The following is a 23,175-nucleotide window of genomic DNA, read 5'->3' on the forward strand; positions in this document are numbered from 1 at the left end:
GAATTTAAAAATAAATTTTTTTTCTAAATTTTTCAGGTTTCCCTTCCCGAAATTTAAAGGGACTAAAGAAAATTTTTTGGATCATTATTTTGCTGAAAATTTAAAAATTTTCCCTAATAAATTTTTTTAGGGGGAAAATTTTAAAATTTAAAAAGCTTTTTTAAATTTTCCAAAACTTTTTCCAAATTTTGTCGAGGGTTTGACCCGCTTAGGGAATTAAGATACGGGTTTTTAAATAGTTTTTAAATTTTGTTTTAAATCTTCTCGAATTCATTTTTTTTTTTTTTTCCCCTCCCTTTAAAAAAATTTTTTTTTTGAAATCAAATAAATTTTGTTATTTTTTGGCGGTCTTTCGGATCTACGTTCCCTTTACCCGCTACCAAAGGGGAGTCCCTTTTGTCTAACCCCCTAAGGGGAGATATCAAAAGGCCCACTACGCCCAAAAAAATTTAAAAATTTTTCCCGTATAGTCGGCCCCTTATATGAATATTTAGACTTAGTCTTTGCCCCACCCGCGCGCACGTCGCAGTATATTGCATTAATAGCAATCAAAACCTCAAAAGAACAAATGATTGATGAAATTATTTTAAAGAAGCTATAGCATTATAGACATATATGTACTGACTTTATGAAGTTATTAATTCTATAAAATTTGCAGGGATGAATACTTTTGATAATTAAAACTGAAACCAATTTTGATAGAATTAAATGAAGAAAATAAAAATTACCAGTAATATTTCTTCCAATTGTATTCATTTGTTCCGCAACTACACCATTTTCTTCTTCATTCTCTTGTCACATGTTACTGAAATATTTGGCTTCAACCTTAATTTTGGATGTAGAAAAAATAAACAAATATGCAATCATGTTATAATTTTTATTTCATTTTAAGACTTCAGTGGGTTTTTTTCTAGAATGGAATGATCAAAATGTATAGTTTATTTAGAAAAATTAAGAATGATTTCTATTTTCCCTCCATATTCTAAAAACAGGTTTCCTGGAAATTTATTTAAAATCTTTTCAGAATACTGGGCTTACAAAATTCATTATTATATGAAAAATTAAAAATATTAAGAACTGTAATTTAATTATAACTTACCATTTATCTGTCACAATTGGCTGCTAATTTCCCTCCATTTTTTTTCAAAATGAATAACGAAGTTTAACACATCTATTATGCTCCATGTTATATATATGTTTAAGTTTCACAATAAATTTTCCAAGAGAGTTATGTATAGCTAGGGTAGTTGAATTCTTAAATCTCATTATCTATATAATTATCAAATCTAATTTTTATATTAAAAATAGAAGTGGTAAAAAATTTATTTTAATAAAATCACAACTTAACCCCAATCTTTCCCCAAAAAAGACCAACCTTCCCTGGAAAAATTCGGGTGTGAAAATTTTCTCTTTATTTTAAAATGCTGTTTTGGGCAAATTTTGCCTAAATTTCCCATTTTTATCCCCCCAGATAGCCCGTTTAAAATAAATACTTTGAAAAAACTGGGATAAAATTCCCCTTGAGGTTTTTTTGGGTTTTTATTAAAAGAAAAACTACCTTAACATTATGAGATTCCCGCTGGGAGATTGGTGAGATGGTGGGGAAAAAAACCCAAAAATATTGAACCCTTAAATTATTTAGGCTGACCAAAATTTTTGCCCTTTTAAATTTTTTTCATAAGTTAAAATTTGGAAAACCCAAAAATTAAATAATTAAAACCCCCTTATAAATTTCATAGATAACAATAAATCATTTTGATCTAAATAATCCACTTATTAATTTTTAAAAAAAATAATAAAAAATAATTCTGAAATGAAAATAATTTTTGTTAAATGGAGTTTACCATAAATCAAGTGATACTTTCTAGAAATAGACATTATAAAACATTTTTCTTCTGAATTTAAAATTCAATTTTGTCTGAACAGCAATGTAAACTGTATTATTACTGTGTATTGCAATATTCATTTCTAATAACTCTAAGTCAGAAAACTCAGGCTGGAAATGAAGAACTTTAAAGAATATATTGAAACTGGTTCTTGAACATTTTCTAACTCTGAAATATCTGGGTAGATTTTGCTTATATGTACCAAAGTCAGTAAAATCTGTGTCAAAATATTTTCAAAGTGCAAATATTCCTGCCTCCACCCTGACTTTTACCAAAATGAAGACGGTGTCAGGGTAGAAAAAACTTGAATTCCTGTGTGAGATTTATTGAAAATTAAGGGTCCATGTCTATTTCACCCTGATTTTGCCAATTCTGGTTCAAAACAGGCCTGAATCGGTCCTGTTTTTCATAAAAGCCATGCTGATTTTTCGTACAGGTACTCAGGGCCAAGTTTTAACTGTATTTATTATTCTACTAGTTTCAGTTGTACGACAACCTTCATCAGGAATTATATTGCAATTCAAAATTGAGCATTAAGCGTACTCAGCTTTTCCGCATCACTTTTTTATTAAACGTTACTATAAATAGATTGTTATTTTGGCACTGTTCCAACTCTAAAATAATTATGTAATTCACAATAACAGACTACCCGAAATACGTCGGTCCGACGGTCATGTTCCGTTAAATTTTGATCAGGTCCGACGATTTTTTATTCCGGATCGGTCAGACTGTCCGGCTTTTATCCAAGCTGCATGTATACAAAATGGCAGCGCTAAAGGTGCCAAACCTGGGAAAATTCGAAAATCTACATCAGAGGAGTGCGCAGAACAGCAATAAAAGGATGAAAAGAATAGACCTGAGACAAAATTTAATGAAAAATGGAAGCAGAACCATGAATCATGGGTGTATGACAGGGAGGAGATGAAAATGCGCTGTACGGAATGTGCTGATTTTTACGGCGGAAAAATTAAAAACAAAAAGTGTCTTAAAAATACAAACACAAGTTTTTCTTTGATTTTGATCAATTTTATTTGGTCTGACAGATTTCGTTTCGGTCCGACAGATTTTCATGGTTTGTCAGACCGAATGTCTGACAGTTTTTTTTAACTTTCGGGAAGTCTGCAATAAAACTATAAAAATATTAGTGTTCATTCTTAGTTAAACATACCATATACTCTAGTATTACACTTATTATTTGTTCATTGTGTCAATGAAACATGGCTGTTTCATCTTGTCAGAATGGTTTCTGTGCTGGGCATTGGAGTCACATGAGGTAGGTCTGGTGTATTAGCTCTGCTTATCACTGGGGTAGGATGTAGCGGCGATACAGGTGTTGTTGGTCTCACATAAGTGATGATGTTGATAGGAATCTCCTAGGTGTGATTTGTTGTTTTCCTGGTCGTTTGCTTCTCGAATGGCTGACCAGTTTTTCCCAAGACAATTCTGAATTAATGAATTTTCATTAAAATTTGGAGCTGTTTAGGGTTTTCTAAGGCTTTGAAATGTACCTTTGCAGACTTTCTGAAATACGTTGGTCCGACGGACATGTCCGATAAATTTTGATCAGGTCCGACGATTTTTTATTCCGGATCGGTCCGACAGTCCGGCTTTTATCGAAGCCGCATGTATACAAAATGGCGTCGCTAAAGGTGCCAAACCTTGGAAAAATTGAAAATCTATGTCAGAGGAGCGCGCAGAACAGCAATAAAAGGATGAAAAGAATAGACCTAAGACAAAATTTAAGGAAAAATGGAAGCAGGACCATGAACCGTTGGTGTATGCATGGAGGAGATGAAAATGCGCTGTACGGATTGTGCCAATTTTTATGGCAAAAAAATTAAAACCAAAAAGTGTCTTAGAAATACAAACACAAGTTTTTCTTTGATTTTGATCAATTTTATTTGGTCTGACAGATTTTGTTGCGGTCCGACAGATTATCATGGTTTGTCAGACCGAATGTCTGACAGTTTTTTTCAACTTTCAGGAAGTCTGGCTTTGATTTAATTGGTTTCGATTCACATTCTACCCTTCTGTAGATCCTTTTTTCGAAGCGATGTATTTTCAGGGAGTGACGCTTTAGATCATTCTTTCTCTTGTACAATCTTTGGCACTATTGACATTGAAATTTTGTTTCCATACCTTCTTTTTGTTTATCATATGCGATTTGTTATGTCAATATTTCTGATATTAAGATGATTCTATATACCCACATTTATCACAAATGAAGCTATATTGTTTCTGAACTGTTTTTCTTCTTCGTCAATCAATTTTAAGTAGCTGTATATACTTCTTTATTTTGTCCAGTCGAAATTGTCTACTGTATTCTAAGATTCAGTTCCTGTGGTGATGAAGGTTTCAATTTTCGAATTCATACTTCTTCAAGGCAAAGTCCTTTGTTAATATCACGCTCGAAATGCTGAATTATTTTTGACGTCAATATCGTTGATGTTATAGTTTACACTATTAAAATGGCGCCAAACTGGCATATCACTTATCGTTATTCCTGGATATGACGTCTCCTAGATGTTAAGATTTGAGATAAATCTGCATATATGTTCCTATTGATTTTCTTTGTAAAAGTATTTTTAATCAAAGGGAGAACCCTTGAAAATATTAATACAAAGGTTATTAACAGATTTAGCTACCTTCTTTTATGTGTTCTGAAAATAAATATTAACTATTTAAAATGTCCTATATAGAAAATATGCCTGAAACATTAAACAACATAATTATCAACAAAGGAATTCATGTAAACTAAGTAGTAACATCAATTATACAGTAATAAATACAATGTAATTTATTTATTTCGTTATACTAGCTTACCCCATAAGGATCATTTCTTATGGCAATTTCAAGCATAATTATTGCGAAGGCATAAACATCACCAGGCATTGTTGCATTGTAATCATATGGGTCAGCATCTCCGAATTCTGGTGCCATGTATATACGTGTACGTTGAACTCGGTAAGCCTTCTCTTCCAGCTCCATTGGATCAGTGATATGATTAAAACGTAAAGTGTTTAATCCAAAATCTGAAATAAAGCTAATTTTGAACTTATTTCTATTTTATTAACTATCAGAAACTGCACAAAATTATTGTTTCAGAGATTTTCCTGGGTTAAATTTTCAATGTATGATAACATTAACAAGAGAAACATATGGGTAAGATAAACACTCAACTAAGATTTTAAGAGACACAATCAAAAATATTTTTCCAAACTGTAAGTATGTTTTTATGTCATAACAATAAGTGATAAGAAATGTCTCTACCAAGTTTCAAAAACCTTAGAGCGTATTTCTTCATAAGTTACTGACCATATAACACATGTGACATTGACCCCGTACTAAACGATCTTAAAATCTAAAGGGGTTATCTACTAGCCATGACCAACCTCCTTACTAAGTATGTGAAGACCTTCAACAGAGCATACATTTGTACTTGTTATTATGTTATTTAGGAGACACTGATATGTCTAATACAGACAGACGGACAATTATGCCACGTCAAGTTACCAACCACCATTTATGCCAGAAATCATATAAATTCATTTTATTTGTGTGAATCACACTTTTTTTATTGGTTTATAAAGCAATATTTTCACTGATCTTGATTTTTTTATCAGAGCCATGTCAAAACAGCTAAATTAACCTGAAATTTTTACTGTCCATCTGTCATCCACTACGCAATTGTTAGAAGTCAGTCGACCATGGATTATTTTCCGAGAATGAAGATATGCCATGCCTCTTGCGATGTCACCCTCAAATGAAAACCTGAGGAAACAAAAATATCAAAGCTTTTTACATCTTAACAGTCAATGAATTAAAGATTTTTAATTTACTAGCCCAAATTCCAGGTTTGAATTTATTGTACTATATGTTTAACTAAATTTTCTTAAAATTTTCACTGGCCCAAACTATATTTCACTGGCCATGGGCCACAGGGCCAGTGCTAAATTCGATGACTGTCTTATCCTCCAAAAAACTCTTTTGATAAATGCAGATTTATTCACATAAGAATTGTGTGCCCTTTTTAATTTAAAATTAACAAAAATTGTGCTTATTTTCCCCTAATCTAAAGGAAAGGACTCCTAAAACCCTAAAAAATGTCTGAATGTGAAGTATGTTTTAAATATATATAATTATTATCCTATTAATTCATGAAACAGTAATCTATTAAAAAATCTAGCTTCATCATAGCAATGCTTGAAGGAAGATGTGGTATTTGTTGACAGATGGTTTAACAAAGGAGGTACATTTGCCCTCACTCCCACTGATAAGTCCTGAACTTTGGCCTCAAGGTTATAAAACTTTTTACTGAGCTTTTGTCATGAATCTCAGAATTTTATTGGTCAGGGTAACATACCTCAAAATGTGGTCTCTTACCTAAGGGAAAGGAGTGTAAATTAAGTGCCTTTTGTTATTTACAGTGCAAAAATGTGCATCTCCAAAGATGCAGTCAGTCTGTGAAATAAATACCATAATTAATTGATTTTATTTTTCTTCTAGGATTTGAATTAGAAAGTCAATGTGGTGACATGTCTTTTTTTTTAAAGATCTAAGTTCAAATTAAAAGTAATAAAATCTAGTATAAAACTCAAAAAAATTACATTCTTTTTGAACATTAAAAGGTCTTAGGAGCACAAATCAATGACAAGTTACCTGAAAGCCCAGTTGAGTGGGACCTCCTCATTGAGCAGAACATCTGAAAGACTTCCCTTAGGGCAGTACTCACACAGTATACACATGTTTGGAATCTCGATGCAGGCACCAACAAATTTACACAAATTTACATTGTCACATTCTCTGGAAAAAAGTACAAAAATTTCCTTCTTTATATCATTTATACAATTTTTTTTCAAGAAATCTTGTGTATGAAGTAAAATTACCATGTTTCATGTCAAAATTTATGAAAGCAGTTTTAAGTTTATATTGAAGTTCTATGCATTCATTTCAGGGCATTTTTTGCCAAAATTGTGAAGGGGCCTGGACCTGTTCATTTTGTGAAAAAAAGCGAGATTTGTCATAAAATTGTGAAAAAAATTTCCATATTATTTGGCATTTAGCGACATTATGAAACCGGAAAATCTCCTTCAAGTCGGTACTTAAACCCTTAACCCGATTAACATGTGCTAAAACCATTTAACTTGATTAAAACTATTTCTGTGTTCTTGAAATTGGCGTTAATAATGTTTTACCAGACGGTAAACAATGTATTTCAAAGACAAAGTCCCAATATTTTGTGAAATTTCTTTTGAAATTGTGAATTTTTTTCCGCCACTTTGTGAAAAAAAGTGCAATTTTGAATTGTGAAGGGGCCTTATATCGGCCCCTGTTATAGAAGGAAAAAAAGCCCTGCATTTTTTTCTCTCAATCTTTTGGAGGCTACAGTAGGTCCCCTAATCGAAAAACATTTAAGTTTAAATAATTATACATATTTTAAGGAAAAAAGATTTTCAGAAAAATGGGAATGCCGGTCCCGTATTCAAAACAAGGAGGGAAAACATTTCTTGAAGTAACTGGTTATCATTTTTTTTGTGAAAAAGTTCATGAGATTCTAAAAGTGAAATTAAATACACAATTTTATTTCACTGAAGTCAATACTGTGGACTTGAATGAAATTGTAGCAGTACTGACCTGATCCATGACAAATTGACTATTGGCTAAATACTTCCAAAAATGGAAGCCAGACAAGTTTAACAAATTCAGCAGGCTAAGGTAAACTTTGCAGGTCAATATTTTGTAGATATTAAAAAAAAAAAAAAAAAATAAAAAATAAAAAAAAAAATTATATATATAAAAAAAATATTTCAGACAAATCATACATAAATTGTTTGGTCTTTCTTGGTTTCAGTCTTGCTAAACAATATGTTCCTGCAATTATTTTAAACAAAAGAATTAATTATTCTTGTAATCTTGTTTTTCCCACCCTGCCACCCAAATGCTTCCTTGGAAAATAAGGATCAATTTAAAAGCTAAAGTATCAGTTTACCTTATTTCTCTGACTTCCAGACGGACTTTCTTTGTAAGACTGAAGTCTTGTTTAGTAACAGATCTCACAGCACATGTTCTGCCATCACTTTAAATTGACAAATTTACACTTTCATTGTATTATTTAATAACATTATTATGAAAGAAACATAGTATTACAACTCAATCTCTTTAAACTCATAACTTTTTACTATAGTAAACAAAACTAACAAGAATTTATAAAAAAGCCATTAAAATTGTTACCAACGTCCCTCAAGTTTTCCATGTTAACAGACCAATGTTAAGCTTTGACCCCCAAGTTTTACATCCATTTAAAAGCCCCTTAATTTTCCATAGCTGCATTGTTGCGTATACGATATCATGTACAAACATTCATTTCAAAAGGCAGCGAGTGATTGATTATTTCCATTTCATATCAATTTGTAATGTCAAAATCTTATGTAAAAAAAAAAATTGCTAAAGTCAAAAGAAAAAACAAGAAGTTAAATTAGACACCTGAAAATTACAAAAAAAAAGACATCAGGACAGATTTATACCAGTGACTTTTCTTACTTAATTTGGAAGAGACCTAAACCTCTTGATTTGGGGAAAAAATAGTGCCAAAAATGATGATTTGGGAAGTAAAAAAGCTGGTTTAAGTTCAGATGTTTGGGAAAACACAGTGTCTATTCTAGGAATTCAAAAAAAGGGGTGATTTTCCCCCCTCTATTTCAAAAAAGGGGGCGATTTTCAAAAACAACGGGTTCCAATATAAACTGCCAATATTAAATCGTCTGCATTAAGTTTACACCAAGACATTCAGCCGATGAAATAATTAAAACGAAATATTTATGTAAGGCAGCAGAAGTTGTCTCCCCTTTTTTTAAAAATGAAAACAAATTATTTTAGACCTGTCGCAATTGATTATAAAGGGATTGACAATACAAACAATCGACCTATCTTATTGATTATAAAGGGATTGACAATACAAACAATCAACCTATCTTTCCTGTCTAGATCGTAGCCAAGCTAGGAATTGTCTCATTTTTCTTGATTTTTTACTACACTAAAATGGCTTGATTTTTTACTACACTAAAATGGCGCCCAACTGTCAGACATATATCACACTAGTTCCGGTCGGTATGGAACATTCCGTTAATTTCCGTCAACTCAAGTAACCAGTACCATACGGTACTAAATTATCATAATTAGCTAACAGTTACCTCCCTTCGGTTTCCGATGTAAATGTAAACAAAATGCGGGATGGAAGTTTTACGATTTTATTAACTTTTTTTATAGATGGGCGATTTTCACGCACATGATTATGAATTGTGCGCAATCTGTCAAATACTAGCGTGGATCACGCAATCGCACGTCCTAGAATAGACACTGAAAACTGCACGATTTTTAAGAATTAAGATTTCAATTGGGAAGAGACCTTTTTTCAGAGTCTGTTATGTAAGTAGGAAAATCACTGTATACATTGTCATTCTCATCAACCTTCAGGAAATAAAAAGTCAATTAGGTCATTTACTTCTAAGAGTATGCAGCATTATGTAATCAATGTATACTTACTATTGGCATGTCTGTGCAAACACTTGTTTTCCTCCTGTTTGCATTACACTAACACCACCTTCTGACTGTTTCTTATTTAACTCTACAGCACTTCCTATCATACTACCAAAGGCTCCACGCAAACCTTCATCTATAAAATGTCATTAATGTACTCACTTAGTTAAAAAATTGAAAAGACATTCATATTCAGATGCACTTTAATTTTCACCTTATACAACAGTGTCCTAATTATAGCACAGGCCTCGACAAATCCACTAATGCCACTTGCATTTGCGAGTGAAAGTTCGGGTCGCCAAGAAAAAAATAATCAAACTCGTCTGACAAGGGAGAATAATTCTTCTGATCCAAATGAGCCATGTCACCACAAAAGCAACATAATGACCAGCATGAATCCAGACCAGCCTGGGCATTTGCGCAGTCTGATCAGGATCCATGCTGTTCGCTTTCAGTTTCTCTACTTGTAATGGACTTGGTAAGCCAACAGCATGGATCCTGATCAGACTGCGGGGATGCGCAGGCTGGTATCGATCCATGCTGGTCGCAAACCCATTATGTTGGTTTTGTCATGACGCGGCTCATATGATGTTCCTCTAAACATTTAAAATAAATGAAGTTTTGATGTGAAATCAATCAAACTGCAGATACGGGCAGGAATTTCAACTTTAATACTGTTATTGAATGAGATAACGAAATTGCCCTTATGACTAAGGTATAAGACTTGACTGAACACGTATGAAGCATCAGTTTCATAACAGCAGCATTTGACGAAGTTTTATACAGCACATAAGTATTCAGTAATGTCTACACTTAGCCCTAATTAGGTCATTATTTTAGCTTAGTGGGCACATGCATTAGAATGAATGAAATAAGTATTCAAGCTTATGTTGAAGATAATATAAAAAGAATGAAAAGTATTATAAACATTTTTTACATTATGCAAATGAATAAAGCCAATTTTACCCATAATAAACAGTAAAAAGTAAATTAGAGCCTTTTGTTTAATTATTACAATTTTTTTTGAGTACATTTCATGAAGAGCCAAAAAATTTTAAGGGTCACTTGCCTGGCCTCTTAACACCTCCTCCCATTGAAACTTTTCTTTAAAATCATGCAACTTCCCAAAATATTTAAACGTAAACAAGCTACTTTCCAAATTTGCAAGTTAAGTGATTATTTAAAAAAAACAACAACAAGAAGTTAACTCTTCTTCCTAATTTACTAAATTAGTGACAGAAACCATGATCAGAGAATATTCAGTATAAACTAATATTTTACCTAGTTTGACATCTTCAAATGGTACTATCCATGTCTCATCCCAAAGTAACTTTCTTCTCTGCCAAGCAAAGTACTGAAATCATAGAAATAACATTAAACTCACTGTTAATGTCATCTATTCATTTCATAGAGAAAATAACTAAAAAATTGTGCAACAAAAGGAAGTGCAAACTATCAAATAACTTTATACTGGACAAATAAGACAGCCATAAGGTAATATTAACACAAGTAAAGAAAAAAAAATCTAAGACATTCAAAACTGTACTAAGAAAAACAATGATTTTTACGATTTTTCTACAGTTTTGTAATTTTGAACATTTTCCTGAAAATTACAGAATGATGAGTTTTCTCACTTCATTGACCTTATAGTTTATGATCTTTGTAAATTAAGCATGGTAGAAAATCGGATTAATGTGATTAATACTTGTAGCTTATACTGAAAATGAAGTGTGTTAGTTTGAATTACAAGTCACATCAACACTGTTTCAAGGTCATTCATTGACTTTCCAATTTACTGTCAGGGGAAGATTTTCTAATGACTATGGTTTTTGAGAAAAAGTCTAACAAGGGTAATAGTAAAGCAAAAAGGTTTTCATCATTATCTCTCCCTACAAATGCATTTTATATTTGAAAGTGAACAAGAACTACAATTTGAAGTAAATATCTGTGATACTTTTTGAGAAATTTACCCGAACAAAAGACCAAGAACCAAGAAATTCAAAGTCTTTTTTGGGTTAGGTTTTGTTTGGTTTAATCGCAAACCAACAAAATTTAGGTCATAAGGCACTCAAACAGGAAAGATGGTTTTGGCTAACGTATGGCGCTATATACTTAAAGCTACACCAGGGGTCAAAACCACCCCACAAGCTGGAGCTAAAGGTTGGACTGACTCAATTGGGAATTCAAACCCAAGGATTAACTGTAGCTGACTAAGCTGCAATTGAATTCTGAATTTTCAAGTCCTAAAATAACTTATAAAAATAAATTAAAACTTTATCTACCATTTAGTAATGATTTCCAATATAAAACTGAAAATATATTTCACGTCTTTTTTTGTATAGCATAAAGCAATAAATATTGTAATTGGTTAATAAATTTTATCTCTGTCATATAAATGTTCTGCAAATCGTGGTCGACTCGCCCAGGAAAAACCAAAAACAAAAAAACCCTTTTAAAGTTTTTTAATTGATTTCAGTGTTATTTAAGTGAAAATATTTTTGGAAACCTGTGCCCATTTGCCATCACAGGAATGTGACTGTCAAATACCACCGAATGTTGGGCCACATCCTTGCAAAACATTTAACATTTATACAAAACGATGCAAAATGTCTACACTATGTTTCCGTTAAAAATTAAACAATACATTTTATTTAGGCAATGCTAAATGTATGCTTCTAAAAAAATTGTACTTTTCACAAAATAATTTTGGCATTAAATTTGAATGTGTGAGTGTCCCTAAGAGTTCCTCGCTAGAAACTGATTTCCGAATATGAAAATCCCGATTAAATACAGCTCGAATCATTCGAGTGAACAAAGAATGTACATAAACTGGTTTTGTATTAAAAACGCTAGTACAAAGGTACTCATCTATACGTTGTAACGATGAGTACCAAATATTATCTCTACCAGACCATAACTGCGACAAATACAAACTCAATATGATAATTGATTTTTTTTTTTTAAAACACAATACATTAGAGATTTCAAAGAAACTCACCCCATATATTCCAGCTATTGTGCCAATAAAAACAACCCCAGCAGCTGCAATAAGTCCAATTTCCCATGTTTTCAAGGGACATTTACCACAATCTTTTGGGCAGGTCTCGCAATTTTCACCCTCAGTTGTTTCACAATTAGAATCACCGCACACTGGAAATTTAAGATGATATTGTGTTTAATTGAAGCAAATTCACAGATCGGGAAAGTGCTTTTATCACATAGGAGGAACTGTTACACAATGGATAGAATTCTGTCTATGAGAGAACTACCACAGAGTGTGCCTGAAAATATTTGAATATGCTACAGAAACACTCATCAAAATTGGTAATTTTCATTTTTAAAAAGGGAGTTTTAGGTGCTAAATTAAACTTTAATGATATTAAGCTTGCCCTTCATCTTGTATTATGTGTATTTAAAGTCCATTTTTCATCGCCTCTTGTTTAAAATCTGAAAGTTTTCAAATGATGTATAGTTCTTGTGATAACTAAGTTTTGTTTCTTGAACTTCTTGATCTAAATCAGGACATGTTTAGTAGTGTTGTCCCGATTGTCTCTGAAAATCGATAACTAATCGGACCACCCAAAAATCGGCAACAATCGATAGTCCTTTTTAAAAATCGATTATTTGAATGTTCTACCACCGCTGAATTGCCTATACTATATTGTTAATACTACTTTAGAAAATTATAGTGTGTAATAACATTATATTATAAACTTACATATCTACTGTAGTTAAATTAGTGATCTACAATATTTTGACCTATTGACTAGTAGTAGTACATTTGTACTAATATTGACTGCCATAAAGTTGTGTTATACAAAAATTGCCTGTTACAAAGTTTGTGTTGTTTGTTTTGAATTCAAAGAGTAAATCTTACTTTAATCTTGATGACAAGAGTTTATTTATTCTCAAAATGTGGTCACTACTGTATAAAAAATACATAATAGGATTGGTAGCTTAACAGAGAAAAGGGCCATAAAAAATGCAAAACTTGATTATACTATCGGCAGACAATCGATTGTTGTGGTCCGATTATCGATAGTGATTTTTGTGCCCGATACCCAACACTAATGTTTAGCATTTTTTATAATTCAAAAAGACTGCATGGCTTTTTTTCACAGGTTGGGGAAGTAGCCTGAAGCCCTTTATTTTTGGGAAAAATTACATGGTATATTTGCAAAAGGTGAAGAAAAAACTTGATGTAAATTCAATTTTTGGGGAAAACTGCATGAATTTAAAAGAATTTTTCTTTGGGGAAGCAGCCTTTTACCTGTCCCTATAATAGAAGGAAAAAAAAGCCATGGGTTGTAAATTATTATTAAATTTTTAATACTGGTTTTCAGAAAATTGTACAGCGGTACGAAATTTACTTTTTTCATATTGCAATACATGGGTATACAGTGTCTATTCTAGGAATTGAAAAATAGGGCTGATTTCCCCCCCTCTATTTCAAAAAAGGGGGCGATTTTCAAAATCAAAGGGTGCCAATATAAACTGCCAATGTTAAATCGTCTGCATTAAGTATACACTGAGGCGTTCAACCAATGAAATAATTAAAACGATAATATTTATCTAAGGCAGCAGAAGTTGTCCCCCCTTAATTTTCAAACGAAAACAAATTATTACAGAACTGCCACAATTGATTATCAAGGGATTGACAATACAAATAATCGGCCTATCTTTCACATCTAGATCGTAGCCAAGCTAGGAATTGCCTCATTTTTCTTGATTATTTACTACACTAAAATGGCGCCCAACTGTCAGACCTAGCACACTAGTTCCGGTCGATACGGAACATTCCGTTAATTTCCGTCAACTCACGTAACCAATACCATACGGTACTTTATTATTATAATTAGCTTACAGTTACCTCCCTTCGGTTTTCGGTGTAAATGTAAACAAAACAACCAAATATAATGTATGATGGAAGTTTTACGGTTTTATTAACTTTTTTTATAGATGCGCGATTGTCACTCACATGATTTTAAATTGTGCGCGATCTCTGAATTACTAGCGTGAATCACGCAATCGCGCGTCCTAGAATAGACACTGGGTATACTGGTAAACTGTTACACCCTCATAGGTTAACTCCTATTACATCTAAACTCAATAAACTCAATGCCGCACAAAAAGGTGACAAATTATATTATATTACTTGTTACCAATGATTCCATGACTAAAAACAGTCTTTATGATACTATTTTGAAGACTTTATTTTAAAACTTTAATCAATTTTAAAAGCACTATGATATTATGTGAATTTTACAATATGCTAAATTATAAGTGTTACCTTCAGCAAAAATTTGAACGGTTTTGGCACCAAATGGATTCATTTGTTGAACCATTACAAATGCAGTTACAAAGGTTGTCCTTTCCCTTTTTGAACACATTTTCACACAAATTTAAGCACTTTTTAAGCGACCTTTTTAAGACGGTGTCACCAAACTCAAGAACTTTTTGTTTTGACTTAACCCCTTTTATAGGAACAATTCAAACTTTAGCACTTTTAATGACTTTAAAAACCCTGTATCATAATGATAAATCACTGTAAATCTAAAGCTATCATCTGAACAAAGAACACAACATAACTACCTGTTCTTGGAAGTACTTTAATTGTTGCTTGAAGAGCCAGTTGCATATTAGCAATCTTGAAATGAGCAATGAGATCTGTCAACCCATCCGTGGCTATACCAGGTATAAGACTTGTCCAGTTTCCTTGATCTATTGGTCCAACTAAAATACAAGTACAACACTCTTATAAAACCACTGAGCATTTTTTATTTTGGCAAATATAAAAATATGCTTCAAGCTTGTAAAAAAAATGAATCCAATTTGATCAAGGTAATTTTTTTTTTAAAAATCAGTTTGCTTTCCATGAAGCTGGCACACTTGTTTTATTCATTTTTAATATTCTTGCTTATCACAGGATTTTTCTATTTGCTTAAAAGAAAATGAGTCTTAAAAAATTCAAAAGCAATATATATTCACAGCCCTTCTTGACATTTAGAATTTAAATCAACTTAAAAAAAACAAAAAACAAAAAAAAAAAACTTTTGAATAAAAAAGTTAACCTGAAAATTCTAGTTTTTAGACAAAAGATTTTAGATGTTGACCTAAAGGAAGTTTGCTTATGATCAAATGCAATAACATTTTCTTTACCATTTGTGACATTGTGAAATTTGCCAACAACTACATTAAATTGTAAAAAGAGGCCAATTATACCTTTAACAGCCGAGTGAGTGTATGTAGATCCATCATGTTTCAGCCATGGACCACATAGTCCTCCTTTTTCTTTGGGACAAGAATGAACATTCACGTGATGTACACAGCAGTCAGTCTTTTTTATTGTCCTACCATCTGTTGGACATGACGTGTCTTCACACCAAGTTTTTGCCTTTGCTTCAGTGCTGAAGAGTGAATTCAATATTAATTTTTTTTAATAGAGTTACCAACGTCCCTATTAGGGAAGTTTTATACAGAGCCAAAACACCATTTTTGGGGAAAATATGCATGATTTTGGCATACTTTGGGAAAAGTGGTCTCAAATTTAACACAAACTTTTAACAAGTTCTTCAAAACTAGAAAGTGAAAAAGCACTGGGAAATACTAATCGGGCAGTAAAATACCTTTATTCAACACCATCATTAAATTTTGTTCGAAATTCTATGGTAAATTTCAAAAGACTGGGGGATTTTGAGGACCAAGCTGGGGATAAAAAGAGGCTAGTTTGGTTGGGGGCTTAGTAGCCTATATTCGGCCTCTACAAAGAAGGGTCTTTGGGTATATGAAGTCAACAATTATATTAGTAATTGGATAGTGTTTAGATATTAGGGTTTCTTAATCGGACAAAAATCATAATCGAAAATAATCGAACAACCTTTTTCGATCAATCATCGATTATATAAGCGAAACATTTATGATAACAAAGAAAATATGTACAATGCACATATCATGCTTTAATATTTATAAGAATTCCATTAATATTCTATATTTTGTGTAACTACCACTTAATCAACTGAAATAAACTAGTAACTCATGCTTATGTTCATCCTTGAGTAAAATATTTTAATCAAATAAATTCATTATATCTATGAAATTATTATGTCTCAATCCAATAAAGGAATGAATAAGCTATGTATTGGAACAAGAGAAGTTGGTCATTAATAAAAATGCCAGGTTTTTTTAATGTCGTATACTTATATTGTAACCATTTTTAGTTTAGTGTGTAGAATAATTTTAAATTTTAGTTTAGTGTGTAGAATAATTTTATACATATCTTCTTTGTTTGAAGTCAAAACATGTTTATTTCATATTTACAAATAGACTGTGTAGCAATTTTCTAATTTCAAATTTGAGCATAGTATGTCTGTAAACTTAAAAATGCCTCACTGTCAACTATTAACCTCATGGTCACCAGTATGCTTTCTCATTCATTTTAATGAAAATTATTGGGTAAACCAAAGCTGGCTTTACTTTAAAGTGTTGTTATAATACAGTGAGTCACTTAAGTAACAGCAAGAAGATAAATAACCGATGATCGATTATTGAACTTTATATTCGATCATCGCTAATCGTTCGTATAAAGGATCAATTATCGATTATACTCGATCATCGTTTAATCCCTACTAGATATTGTCTAGTGCAAAATCTTGATATATGCTAGATCTGCACATGCAACAATAAATTTGGAAACATTTGATCTGATGTCACACACTTATGAATACCAGTATTTTATTTATACCTGTACACACCCCAGTACTACCAAAATTTTTATTCACACTTACTCCAAATCTCCTGGACCAACACCAGTGAAATGACCATTGTCCACTGCCCATTTATAGAAACCTGGTTGAACCTGCAGGAAGTAAGTAACATTAAAAGGATCCTGTGCACGCATTTCATCTGGTGGCTTTAGCACCCATTTCATTTTGAAGTTTTCTGAAAGACAATTGAAAGATTGCTTTGAAGCATGAAAATTGTACACGATATCATCATTAAACAAATTGTTAATAAAAAAAGCGAAAATGACTGAAGCTTTGAGCAATCAAGATTTACTTTTATGTCAGTTAAAAGACCTTTAATTTTTGCATATCACAGTCAATGAATTTTAGCCAGAATTCCAGTTTTGAATTTATTCTTCTTTATATTTCCCTAAATTTTCTTAAAATTTTCACGGGCCTGAACTAATTTCCACTTGCCATGAGCCATCGGGCCATTGATAAATTTGATGACTGTTAGTCATTAACTATGACCGGAATTTCATCCGGCATGAGGAGGGTGCCAGATGAGTCTCATGCTATACAAATCAAATGGCATCATCTTGGCACATTTTAAAAACAAACCAGGTCAAAATGGCATGTCATTAAGAATGAAACTGCTTGCCTATAAGATGACGTCATTAATATAAATAGAATTGTAAATTCATAAACTATCTGTTAATGGTTCATATACTAGCAATATCTATCCCTCAGCAGCAACTGCCATTACGGCCCTTATATGGGCATATACCCAGTCAGGAAGGATACATGTATTCCGATCCGAACAGCAATATATGACAGATATTATTATCATGCAATACTTAATAGGTTTACCCCCACTTTCAAAATGTTTAATTCAAAATATAGTTTACCTTCACAATGCTCATCATTTAGAGGATTTTGATTATCCTGTGATGCGGTTAAATCCCAACAATGGAATCGATAATTGTTGAAGCCATGCCACCCTTTCACATAATCAATTCTGCTAAACACCTGGAAGATAAGATAAAGCAGGTATAAAGCATATTTACATACATGTAGATCAGGAAATCATTCTATAAAATATAAATAGAACAAGTAACATGCTTGACACACTGTAGGCCAGGCTATTTGGACTTTTGTAAGACAAAAAGTGTTTACAAAATTTATAAATGTAACTTAGCTTTAACCAAATACAAAATTTTCATGAAATTTCTTCTTTATATATTACTACAACCTTAAAGCAGTACTGTTCCCATTAGAAAATAGACATTAAAATACCCAATTTCCAATGTTAAAATTCCCAAAATGACTGTTCAAAATTCCCACAAGGCCAAGTGATTTCTCTGAAATCATTTAAATCCAACATATTCATATAAATCACCACTAAACAGTTCTACGAGTGTACAGTGGAAGCTGTTAGCTATCTTTATTTATGATGACCAATCTTATTTGTAGCTGAAAAAATGCTGAAAAAATTCCCAATTTAGGTCGAAAGAACGCATTTTTTTCCCAATCAGTCTGGTGAACTACCAGCACCATTCCCATAGTAGAGAAAAAAAACCCTCTGTTCTAAAGGGCTGCAAAACAGCAAATTGCAAAAATCAAGGAAAAATACGCTGCGGGGACAAAGGGGGCTGCGTAAGCCCCCTTGCAGTGGGCCCCAGGGGGCAAAAGCCGCCTGAAGCTCCTGGATTCTGATGATTTGGTATGCCCTGAAAAATCAATTTCCTGGACTCTAAATTTGACTTCCCTGGTTGCCTTTAAAGCCATTCAGAGACACTTTAGTTTGGACCTTCAAGGTTTCATCAGCCCTTAAAAAACAACGAAAAATACCACATTTTGACAAACAGACAAGAGTGATTGACCAATAGAAAAGCGCTTAGCCTTACAGACTTACCATAGGCGGCTAGCGTAATGATAAAAGCCATAGTGTGCCGGTTTTTGGGTACTGTATAAAATATGACAAATGAATTTATTGTCTTTGTCGAATCTACATCGATCTTAAAAATGACCCAGGAGCTTACGAAATCCGCGGATTTCCGCGAATCCGCGGAAAATCGACAGCCCTGGTTCTTTCAAGCAATTATTTAAATTAATAAGTTTACCAGTGCCAGTTCCGATCAGCTAAAATGCTCTTTTTACATGCTAGACTTAGAATTACTCCCTTATTGTCTCAGGTGTAGAATTTAATGTGTCATTGCGACAATGCAGGAACTTTAATAAACCATAAAAAAATGTGTTTACATGACAGAAAAATTAAAGTCAAGAGTAAAATAGTGTTGTTTTTTTTTCTGTGTTAATAATGCTTATGTGTTAATTAACCCATTTACTTCATGAACATTTCATGAAAAATGGCTGTTTTCATTGAAAAGTCTCCCGTTACAAGTTCAAATTGCTATAATACTACAAAAACTGCTTCAACACTAATCAAACTTGGCACAAATGTTGACTGGACCATATTGCCCTTGCAACAACATGATCAGGCTTAAATTTTCTGTTACCATGGCAACGAGGGGACATCTTAAAATTGCCAAAAGTCACTATTTTGCATTGATTTTTTCCATCAAAATTGATTTCAAAGTGCTGCAACTTCTCAATGGATTGAGATAGAGTCAAATGCTTTTCAAGTTATTGTAAGATAAGTCAAACTTTTTTAAATAACAACATTTATTGAAAGTTAATTGGCCACAAGTTCTTTATTGAACTGACGAGAAACTGTATTTAAATAACAACTTTTCTTAATAGCTAATTCCATAATTTCTTTTTTGGACAAGTCCGACGAGCACAAATTTGCAAGATTTAATAATTCAATACTGGAATTCAGGCCAGTAAATTTAAAATCTTAAATTCAATGACTGTTACTTGCTCTGTCTTCCTTTGAGATATTGAGTACCTTTGTTATGGTCATTGGGTAATTTTATATCAAAATATCATTTAGCCCAAAAAAAATTTTAACTAGCCCAAAAAAATTTAAAAAAAAAAAAAAAGGGTTGGGGGGCCCGGTTTTTTCAAAATTTTTCTTAAAATTTTTTGAGAAAAATTTTAAAGCAAAGTGAATTTTTTATTTTTATTTGGGCCCTTTTTTTTGTGGGTTTTTTATAAGGGAAAGGGGTTTTTTTTAAAAGTAGGGCTGATAGTCCCAAATTTATCCCCTCTTGCATCAAAAATTCTCAGGAAAAAAAAAACAATATGCATTTTTCTTTGGTTTAAAAATAAATTAAAAAAATTTAGGGATAAAAGATTTTTTACATTTTTATATTAATTATTTTGAAAAAAAACCCCTGGGTTGGGCCCAAAAAAGCTTTAAAAAAAAAAAATATTTTTCCAAATCATTTGTTAATATTTTTTTTTATTTTTTAAAATAAGGATTTTTAAACGTTTAAAAGGAAACCCTAAAAAAGGTGGGTTTTTGGGCCCGGTTTTTTTAAAAACATTTACAGTTTCTTATGCTTGGCCCAAAAAGGGTTTCCCAAAAATGTGCCAATTTTTATGTGTTTCCCAAAGATGTAAAGTCTTTCCCCCCTTTTTTTTTGTTTCATTTTTCTGTTTTTTACGACCCCTTTTGTTTTTGTGTTATTGTTGTTTTTTTTTTTCAATTTTACCGCAAGGGATCTTACCCCTTTTTCCCCTTTGGTTTTTTTTTGTTTTTTTTGCTCGAAAATTTTTTTAATTTTAAAAAAGGGGGCTATCCACCCGCCCCCCGGTCCTACCCCCCCTTGGTTTAAAATTTTTTCGTTTCCACCCCACTTATTTTAAAAAAATATTACAAAGTATGGCTTTTAAACTTTTTCCCTACCTTTTTTTCAAAACCCTCATTTAAAAACCCCCAATTTTTAAAAGGGGGCAAGAGTAAAATAAATCTGTCAAGGTTTTGACAGAATTATGGCCCTTTTTTGACTTAGAAAGTGTATTGAGCTTGGTTAAGTTTTTTGTACCACCTCACTTTATTTCAAAACCATTGGAGGTATTGCTTTGAAACTGACCATACTTGTTTACCATCACGACCTTCATCAACAGACAAGAGGACATAACTCTGTCAAGGTTTTTGACAGAATTATGCCCCTTTTTGACTTAGAAAATACATTGAATATGGGTAAAATCCACTTATTGCCTTAACCCTTTGAGATATTGCTTTGAAACTTTTAATGCTATTTCACATCATTACCCCCATCTGTACGCAAGAGAAGGTAACTCTGTCAAGGATTTGTTTTAAAAATTAAGGCCTTTTATCGACTTAGAATCTTGGTTAAGTTTTTAGTACCAGTCCACTTTTTGACTGAACTGTTTGAGATATTAATTTGAAAGTTGGAATACTTGTTTACAATCATGATTCCCAAACATGTCCAGGAGAAGGTAATTCTGTCAAAGATTTTATTTGAATTATTGCCATTGTTCACTTTAAAAATACAGAGATTCTTGTATTGCCTTTTACTGCAAAAACTTTTTTTATTGGCAAGCAATAAAAAAGTCGAGCGCGCTGTCTTACGGACAGCTCTTGTTAATTTTGCCCCTACCTTCTCCGAATCTCCTGACTTCCCTTCCCCTGTGCCCTTTTACTGTGGGCCTATTAATCAATCATTTTATTTCCTTTTCAGTTACTATTGTTTCTCTTTAGGTATCATTTATGTGATGATCCTATCGGTATCCATACTCTGCATTGCGCATTTCACTTTGGGGTGCTTTAATTAGGGCTTCTTGCCGCTTGTTCTTGTTGCTTGGTAGTTTGGGGGTTGCCTTCATTCCTTGTTGATGTTGTTTATCATATTTTATAAAGTTCTGTAAGCCAGAACTACCGCTGGGACAACAATAAGCAAAACGGCAAAAGCAACGCGTCCTCTCACTTAAATGATGAAAACAGTGGATAGCTTAGCATACTGTGTGCACATTTCTGATCACACCTGAATGGACAAAGACGCATACCCGCGGGGATTCGTGATTTCATCCAGAAGTCAGAACGGAAAGCCATCTAATATTCTTAAAGGCAAAATCAATTTAGTTTTGAAAATAAAGTTTGGTATTGAACTTGTATGACCAGAACTCCAAACAAATACAACAAAAACGTCACTATTTTATACAGTAGTCTTAGATCTATTTCGCGCCATAAAAATAAAATGTGAACGCGGCGGCCATTGTAGCAGACGAACAATAAATTATCACATCTATTATAGTAAATGATATCAAAATTAAAAACATATTTATTTTATGTACAACGCTGAAACTTACCAACAAGCATAGTATAGAAAAACACACTGAATTGTGTTCCTCCATGATTTCTAACGGAAGAAACTTTTGCGTTGTTGTTGTTGTTGTTTTTTTGCAGTTGTTTTCTACCCGCCTTCTGGACAATTACGTCATCACATTATAATGACGTCATACTTAGTGGAAAGCCAGTTCGATTTGTATATTCCTCTAGAAGACGGCAGTGGTTTTATTGGTTAGCATGAAATCAGCGTTTTTTTCCCTCTACTTTGGGAATAGTGCCGGTACCAGACTGATTGGGAAAAAATGCGTTATTTTGACTAAAATTGGGAATTTTTTTAATGCATTTTTTCAGCTACAAATGAGATTATACATCATGAATAAAGATAGCTAACAGCTTCTACTGTCTAGATAGAACTATTGAGTGGTGATTTATATGAATATGTTGGATTTTAATGATTTTAGAAAAGTCACTTTGCCTTGTGGGCATTTTGAACAGTCATTTTGGGAATTTAACTTTAGAAATTGGGAATTTTAATGTCAATTTTCTATTGGGAATGGTACCGTTTTAGGGTAGTAGTTATATAAAGAAAAAAAAAACACTGGAAATAAATAATTTAACTTCAACTTGAAAAAATTAGATATTTCCACTTTTTACTTTAATAATTGAAAAATAGTTAAACAAAGAATATTTCGACCCCAGTATTAGAGGCTGAGCACAATACTGTACTGGCATGCGAGCAGTTCCCGTACAAAAATCGTAGTTACTTAAACATTATTTTTTTATTACGCTCACTCACCAAAATTTGAATGTT

The 23,175-nt window shown here is 32.4% G+C and overlaps 1 protein-coding gene across 1 annotated transcript; it reads right to left on the reverse strand.

Annotated features, from left to right (window-relative positions):
* Positions 1 to 4,709: 4,709 nt before the first annotated feature.
* Positions 4,710 to 22,524, reverse strand: LOC132756528 (atrial natriuretic peptide receptor 1-like; the record flags this gene model as incomplete). Its single annotated transcript, XM_060747620.1, is given in 12 exon segments — positions 4,710 to 4,918; positions 5,536 to 5,657; positions 6,546 to 6,689; positions 7,876 to 7,962; positions 9,429 to 9,558; positions 10,704 to 10,776; positions 12,421 to 12,572; positions 15,015 to 15,155; positions 15,645 to 15,829; positions 17,207 to 17,360; positions 18,052 to 18,172; positions 22,385 to 22,524. Coding segments are annotated over 12 exon segments (1,563 nt in total), but the record flags the coding sequence as incomplete, so codon positions are not given.
* Positions 22,525 to 23,175: the final 651 nt, after the last annotated feature.

This window comes from Ruditapes philippinarum, unplaced genomic scaffold (genome assembly GCF_026571515.1).
Source record: "Ruditapes philippinarum isolate M1 unplaced genomic scaffold, ASM2657151v2 ctg9204_1_1_1_1, whole genome shotgun sequence".
Classification (NCBI taxonomy): Eukaryota; Metazoa; Mollusca; class Bivalvia; order Venerida; family Veneridae; genus Ruditapes; species Ruditapes philippinarum.